General features: G+C 33.4%; 3 protein-coding genes across 4 annotated transcripts; all 3 read right to left on the bottom strand.

Moving 5' to 3' along the window:
* Nucleotides 1-851: 851 nt before the first annotated feature.
* On the bottom strand, nucleotides 852-3830 carry LOC132051174 (protein MAIN-LIKE 2-like). 2 transcript variants are annotated; one of them, XM_059442435.1, is made up of 3 exons: nucleotides 3622-3830; nucleotides 1853-2659; nucleotides 852-1373 (listed from the first exon to the last, which is right to left on the bottom strand). In XM_059442435.1, the coding sequence occupies exons 2-3, from the start codon at nucleotides 2219-2221 to the stop codon at nucleotides 1113-1115; spliced, it is 630 nt and encodes a 209-aa protein (XP_059298418.1). In that variant the 5' UTR covers nucleotides 2222-2659; nucleotides 3622-3830; the 3' UTR covers nucleotides 852-1112. The 2 variants fall into 2 exon arrangements, with proteins under 2 accessions (XP_059298418.1, XP_059298417.1); XM_059442434.1 differs by lacking the exon at nucleotides 3622-3830 and having other exon boundaries at nucleotides 1853-2870.
* Nucleotides 2241-2657, bottom strand: LOC132048992 (protein MAIN-LIKE 2-like). The gene has a single exon (XM_059439673.1). It carries the CDS (start codon nucleotides 2655-2657, stop codon nucleotides 2241-2243), a length of 417 nt encoding a protein of 138 aa, XP_059295656.1.
* Nucleotides 3831-4955: 1125 nt separating the features above from the next.
* LOC132051173 (exocyst complex component EXO70H1-like) lies at nucleotides 4956-7356 on the bottom strand. The gene has a single exon (XM_059442433.1). The coding sequence runs from the start codon at nucleotides 7100-7102 to the stop codon at nucleotides 5210-5212; it is 1893 nt and encodes a 630-aa protein (XP_059298416.1). The 5' UTR covers nucleotides 7103-7356; the 3' UTR covers nucleotides 4956-5209.
* Between the last annotated feature and the right edge of the window lie 331 nt (nucleotides 7357-7687).

The raw sequence follows: 7687 nt of genomic DNA, 5'->3' as shown, positions 1-7687 counted from the left end.
TGGTAAATTTGCCTGAATAATGGCATTGGATGAGATCTGTAGTAAGTCAAATTCTTAGACTATTTTTCAAGATATATTAATTAGTACTAGCATTGATTTTGTTTCTACTCAAATGTTAGAAAACTATATAGTACATCATTAACTGTCTATTTAACTTGACATGCACCAAAAGTTACGTACCAGTGCTTCGTGCCTCCCTGCGAGGTGTTGGTATCCCCTATCCACGGTACATTCTGGATTTCCTATGAAAGTGCGGGAGTGCCTCCGGTACCATTTAAAATATTCAGAATTCGGTCCGGGAGCTACAGTAGTATGTGGAGCTTCAACTATTAGTTCCCGATGACGTTCCCACAAATATTCAGCTTGCTCAAATTTTTCCCCCATCTCCGGACTTATCTTAAATCGCTTGTCCAGTGAAAAATGAAATGGTATATGTGGGGGGAGTGGTCCCGGAACAGACTGCTCCATACCAAATTGTCGGTTGACCCGACCCGCCATGTGCCACTCTCGGTAGATCCCACAAATGAGTGGCAACTGCGCCATCCAAATGTCTTGACCACGTCGGCACCACTCCGGAAGTCCATCATTGATGGCCTCTGTATAAGGCTCCCACACAAACTATGATAGCAAAAATATTATACAATTATTTATAATTTATAATACAAATTATACATTTTCTCATTACAACAAACATCCATTATGCATTTTCACAAAATAGGGGTAGTTAAGTAAAGATTAGAACATTCAAGCAATTTCCTTCCTTCTAAATACACAAAATTTCATCATTTCCAAACCGTGCAAATGAAGAATAAAAAATACTCAATAGTAGAAAGCGTATCATGACCAAATCCTTGCTAGGAGCACTTTCTTTTTTATTCAGTTCCAAAGCATAACAAGAACATGCTAACTTGAAAATTCCATAATGGATTTTGATGGAAATAAAAACAAAATAAAATAGTTTAGTAACCTTCTAGCCATTAAAACAAACCTAGACAAAATACTAATTGTGCTAAAAGAAGAAAAGCTCATAAAAAATATCACAACCAATAGCAAGTTGTAGCAAATTAGCTATAACAAATTAAAACAAAATCAACCCATTATCACAGTACGAGTTAGCAAAAAATGAACAAATCTATAAAAACTCTATTGTTGTTATATTTTTCACATTTCTTATCAAAAAAATTTAAAAGGAAAAATACCTGATCATCAGTTAGGTTGTCTAAAACATCCCTACAAACTACTAGCACAGCTCGTGCCTCGCTTTCACGAACTCCACGACGAGTCCACTTCTGCGCAAATACAATATCTCGTTCGTTTACTCTTAGAGGACGAAGTAATGGCTGCATCGGGATTATTCGCTCCCAAGCCCAAACCTGTATAAGTAAATTTAAATATATAAATATTTTTTGAATTAAATAAAATTACCCAAAAATACACATGAAAATTGTGTTGTTATGGATGGGTTCCGATAATGCGCTAATATTGTCGTGCAAGCCATCCGACAATATTATAATTTTTAATGATTTATAATACAAATTATAACACTAGGAAATCTAAAATATTATTTAAAAGACAACAGAGAAGTTGACTATTTAAACGTGTATCAAGCAATACTTTTAAATTGTTAGCGTGATAACTCAAGGAAATATGGTTAGCTGACATTTAGATATATACACAAATATTAATAATCCAGATTGCATTATATATAGTGGTACATTTAGTGTTTATAATAAAGCTCAACTTTCGGTTCCTATTTTCATTTTTCAAAATTTGGGTAATGGTGGTTATAAGAATGCTGCTTGATCTCTTATTTCTACTGAAGTAGAGCAATATAATATTGAAATTCACGTACCTGTAACAAAGCAATAAATCCACAAACATCATGGCTATTAGCCATCGAAGCACGACATAGACAATTGTACAAGTATGATAATGCTGCTGCTCCCCAAGCTTTCCCGCCTATTGCATCAAGGTCTATTATGTCAAGCAAAAAGTGTAAACTAAGCAATGAACCAGTATTATCAAGGAATATCGTGCCACCAATCAACCAAAGCAGGTACAACCTGACCCTCTTTTGCACCTCAGCCTCATCAGTGTGTTCATCAATAATATTATTCGCGGCAATCAAGGTTTCCAAATGATTAGATAATTGTGTTATTACCAACAAGCTACTACCTTTAATTGCTACTTCTCCGGGCAACCAACCAGTAAGCTCGTACATCAATTCCCGCCACCTTGATTTAGTTATTTTTTAAAACATTTCTCTGCACCAATGGGTGGCCATCCATGGGAATGCCATATAAGACCTCGACATCCTGCAGTGTGATGGCACATTCGCCAGTCCGCATATGAAATGTATGCGTCTCTGGACGCCATCTCTCAATAAGTGCAGTGATGATTCCTTCATCATACTGCACATCACCTACTGCTAAAACTCCCCCAAATCCACACCTCTCAAAGTAATTAAGGATGCGATTATGTAAAGGGTGTTGCCTCACGTGATTCCAGAATTCATGATTCGCACGACGTATAGTTAAACACGCATTTCGTCCAGTCAATTTTCCATCCCACACAGCCTGGGATCGATGCTGTTGCTGGAGTATTAATAAATCATAGTTTTCTGGACCTGGATGTATAGTGACTTTGGGGCGATCCATATCTATAACATTGCAACACCAAGCCACTGCTGTTAGAATAATTGACAACAAATTACACAATTGTTTACTATATATTCAATAGGAAAGTCAACAAAGGTCAAACTATAAGATATATTATCACGTGAGAAAAGAAAAAAAAAATTAATAAGAGTACAACTGTCAAAAAATAATTGCAATTCTCTATGTGGTCAACGAAATGTAATTAAACTTTTGGTTAAGCTCATAATTAATTGCCATAATAGTATTCATCTTATAGATAATTACTTCTTTTCTATTTAAAACAAACCATATGACCGGAGAGGGGATGCAAGGACGAGTTAATTTTTTTTTTTTTTTTAGTCAGTATTTCGTTAGTTATCCAACGAAATACCCATTTTGGTATTAAAAAAAAAAAAACCATGCTATTTTTGTCTATTAGCTTCAAAAACAAGTCCAACTTCTTGATCTTTATTGATCTTATACTTTTAATTTGAAAAGTAAAATTCTTCATGCTTATCAACCGTAAAATAATCTCCAACGACTAGTCACAATTTGAACATAGAAAATGACCCAACAAATGATACAAATATCTTTATGTTATATTTAACAATCTACTTTCCTCACAATTTCTTCATTTTTTTTTAAGAAAATAATCTTCGTTGTTCTATGAAAATGATTAACTAAAAGAACATTTTATAATATAAATTTATACCTTTTTAATCAGTAGCTTCGACGATCTTTTTAGTATTTTAATTGTAGTTCGTTGACCAATAAACTCTACTAACATTTTTTAAAGCTATTTTTAATTGAAGCTAAGACTGAAATTACCAACTATTGATTAATTAAACTTGTAACTTTTGTTTTCTTTATTATAGTCTACTACACTAAGTATAAGATATAAATAAATCAAAAAAATAAATGTGAACTAATTTATAATGACTAAATCAAAAAATATATGTAAAAACTTATAAAATTAATAAATTACCTCAATTTGAAGAAGATTATGGAGCAAAAGTTGAGGAATCCTTGTGATAGGATTAGTAGAAAAAGAAGAAAAGAATGAAGAACGGAAGAAGAGGAAGAATGGAGGTAGAGGAAGAAGGGAGAATGGAGAATGGAGAATGGAGAAGGAAAAATGGAGAATGGAGAAGGGAGAGAATAAGGTAAAATAATTTAGGGTAAAAGTGGAGAGCAGAAAAACACTATATGAACGAAATAAAAAAAAAATTCCTATTTCGTTGGAATATTAACGAAATGCAAAAAAAAAAAAATAATAATAATAATTTCCTATTTCATTGGAATATAAACGAAATGCAAAAAAAAAAAAAAATTATTTTCCTATTTCGTTTTTATATAAACGAAATATTATATAAATGAAATAAAAAAAAATTTATTTCATTTTTTTATAAATGAAATACAAAAAAAAAAAAAAAAATTATCCTATTTCATTGGACTACCAACGAAATACAAAAAAAATAAATAAATTATATTTTCCTATTTTGTTTTTATATAAACGAAATTAAAAAAAAATTATTTCATTTTTTTATAAACGAAATACAAAAAAAAAAAAAATTATCCTATTTCGTTGGACTACCAACGAAATATATAAAAAAAAATAATAATATTTTCCTATTTTGTTTTTATATGAACGAAATAAAAAAAAATATTTTCATATTTCGTTTTTTATAAACGAAATACAAAAAAAAAATCCTATTTCGTTTGTATTCAAACGAAATGCAAAAAATAAATAAATTATTTGTTACATTTCGCTACAAGTGTAGCGAAATGCAACCGGACCGGAACAATAGTCATGGGTATTTCGTTGGATAAAAAACCGAAATACCCATTTTGGTATAAAAAAAAAACGCATTCTATTTTGGGCTATTAGCTCCAAAAACAAGTCATTTTGGCTCCGGACTCAAAAAAGATCGACGCAAATGCTGGCCATAGAGAGGTGCCACATAACTTTATTTATGCCTAGCTTTATATTATATATAGATTATGCACTTCACTTATTATTTCTTAAATAACGTGAAAAGTCCAAAATGGACAAGTAAAAGTGAACGAAGGGAGTATAAGATATAATCTCTCTCCATTAAATGTGTACTGTATTTATGTCTCATCTCCATTAATGACAAAAATCTACTATAAAAAAATGAGAAAAATAATTAATTATGCGTCGAACTTCTAAAACAACAAATAATTTGAATAACTATTTTTAGTACCCATGATAAATAATTTGAGACGGATGGAGTATAAGGAGCCGTTCAAACTTTAATTGTACGTTTGGAATTGGTGACTTCAATTTTCAATGGAATCCGTCAACCACTCATCCATTAGCAACCATCGGGCCAAACTGCAATAATAAAACAACAAACGAAAACACCCAAATCTGTAAGACAAAGTGATATGGACCAAGTTAGCATAGCTTTACTAAACAATTGAATTTTAGTCTGTACCATTCAATATTTGTAGTATAATGTTTCTCTAACAAATGCATACAAATTAATAAATCATTGGTTTTATCTACACACTCTTCTCTCTTGTCTCATAAAAGATTTATATACACTTATTTATCGGCCTTGTGATGATGACGACGACGTTGACGTTGACGTCCACACGGACGGCGACGATGACCCGCTCCATCCCATACTAGAATCTGAAATACTAGCACCATGAAATAAATCCGAAAAGTAATTTTGTAAATCATCGGGGGCAAATCTGACAATTGACTCCATTCCGGTGCCATTTCTCACCAATTCTCCCTGATACATCTCGTAAAGCACTCGATATATAGGAACAATCTTACTAGACAATGATATTTTAATATGGTCTCGTAGTTTCGGGTCAGGTATGACCCATGAACTTTGTTTCCGGTATACTTCCTCGAAACTCAAATTGAATTTGTTGAAGCAATCCTTCGCTTTTATCGATGAAATTTCATTCGTCAAATTCTCAGGCATTGATGTAACTACTTTGTCCCACCCCATCCTCTCGTACTTTGACATGTACTCTTTCACCTTCATTTCGTGCTTCAAAATCCAATCGGATCCAAGTAGGAGCTTCAAGTTCGAATCCCGAACCTTCAAAACAACGTAGTTTAAGTTGTTCGCTAGGAACAAATATGACAATCCCACGTCCTTATATAGTTGTGCTTTACCATCGAGTTTACATAGAAGGACGAGTACCAGCCATGCGAGCCGTACGAAGACCGCGGAAGACGGGGAGTCCCCATTCCCGTCACTCGATGTTGGACTCAAGTTGCAAGACTCAGGCAACATTTTTAATAACATTGGCGACTCAACTATTACTTTCGATATTGCCCCACTATAATCGCTGAGGAAAACAAGATAGTTCATGACGTATCGAGTTAACGGGTGAATTCCGCCACCTGGCACTGCCTTTGACGAATCTTTCTGAACCGCCATTTCAAACTCCAACAACATAGCTCTGGCGACATCACCAAGCTTGACCAATGACGTCATCGCCTGAGATTTGACTATCGCCGTTGACTCTAAGTCAAGTATCATTTCGAGTTCAACCCATAGATCACAAACGGCATCGTATAGGTCCAAAACTCTGAACATTTTCTCCAATGATAATTTCTTGTATTTCGTCACCATCTCGGGAAACGTGAACAAAATTAAAGCACCATCTTTAGCAATCTCCGAAAAACATGTTTTTCTAATGTTGTCCGAGGCCGAAAAGACATAATCACATAGAATCCTTTCACTATGCAACAAAGTAATTACAGCAATCTTCACTGAACTCAACCAATTCTTGATTTTTATCTCCAGTAATTCCCAGTCCATTTTCCGTATTTCTGAAGAGCTCAATTTTTCAATTCCCAAGTAATATAAAGTCTCGTTGATCACTGATTTTCGGTTAAACTTGTAAATTTTTACGCACTCTTTCCCGTAACCAGCTTTAATCATACAGTCAGCAATAGATTTCAAATCGTCCAAGACAACTTCCGAAACCTTAGTTTGAATATCATTATTATCTTCATGAACTTCGTCTTCAAATGATTTTGAGGATCTTGATGATATTGTTTCAGGATCAAGAAAGTAGCGACTTCCAGATAAAATGGTGTAGAATTCTTTTTGAAGTCTTTTAATGGCAATTTGCATGAGATTATGAGCTTTAACAAGGAGTTTAGAGTTTGAACTGTCTTTGATAACGAACTGCATAGCATGTTGTAAGTCGTTAACAGCGTTAAGAAGGTTCTTGGCTTCTAAAGGATTATCGCGAAAGAGATTAGCGACTCTGTTATAAAAGGTAGAGGTAGATGTAGAGGATGCATCGAGATCCCATTTTTTGATAATTGATTCGGCGTTTTCTATTGTTTCCTCCATTAAAGATTCACAAAAATTATCACAAAAATTATGACGAGAGGTGGATGAAGATGAAGAATTATGTGAAGAAGGTGATGAAGATTTTGATGATGAGAAAAAGGGAGTCCTCATTTTTCACTATTGAAAAAACAAGAATTGGCTGAAGATAATTTTTTTAGCTAAACAGCAAGATGCTTCGCTAACCCGATTTGGGGATGGATCGGCAACGGATTTATCAAAATAATTTGTTAGCTACGAGCAATTTAGCAACAGATTAGCGATAAGTTCATAGATGATATCGATTTATTTTTGTAGAGATTTCTCTTGTAGTTTATGAAATAAGAGAAAGTATTGTTGCTTCTTTGGAGAGAAAGATATGTGAAAACGGAAAGAAGTGGGAATTTCAGAGTAATGGGTACGTTTGAGGGGGGAATGATTATAAGATTGATATTTATAAGAGGGGGCATGAAAATGATTGGATGAACCTAACGCGGTTCCTAGGATTTTTTATTTGATTTTTTTGCTATCGAAATTTATAAGTTCGATTAATTTGAATTTACTCTGCATATACCAGTTAAAAATGTTTAAGGCTTCCTATTAAAAGGTTTTTATTATAACTAGTATGTAGAAGGCATATAATCTTTAGGTTACTCCCGATTTTATTTGATATAACAATGTTATTAAATGATCAAATGAGGAGTAATTTTCTCTCTGACT

Source organism: Lycium ferocissimum, chromosome 3 (genome assembly GCF_029784015.1).
Source record: "Lycium ferocissimum isolate CSIRO_LF1 chromosome 3, AGI_CSIRO_Lferr_CH_V1, whole genome shotgun sequence".
NCBI classification, from domain to species: Eukaryota; Viridiplantae; Streptophyta; class Magnoliopsida; order Solanales; family Solanaceae; genus Lycium; species Lycium ferocissimum.
Note: the sequence above shows the minus strand (reverse complement) of the source record. Positions and strands in the feature narration are given on the sequence as shown.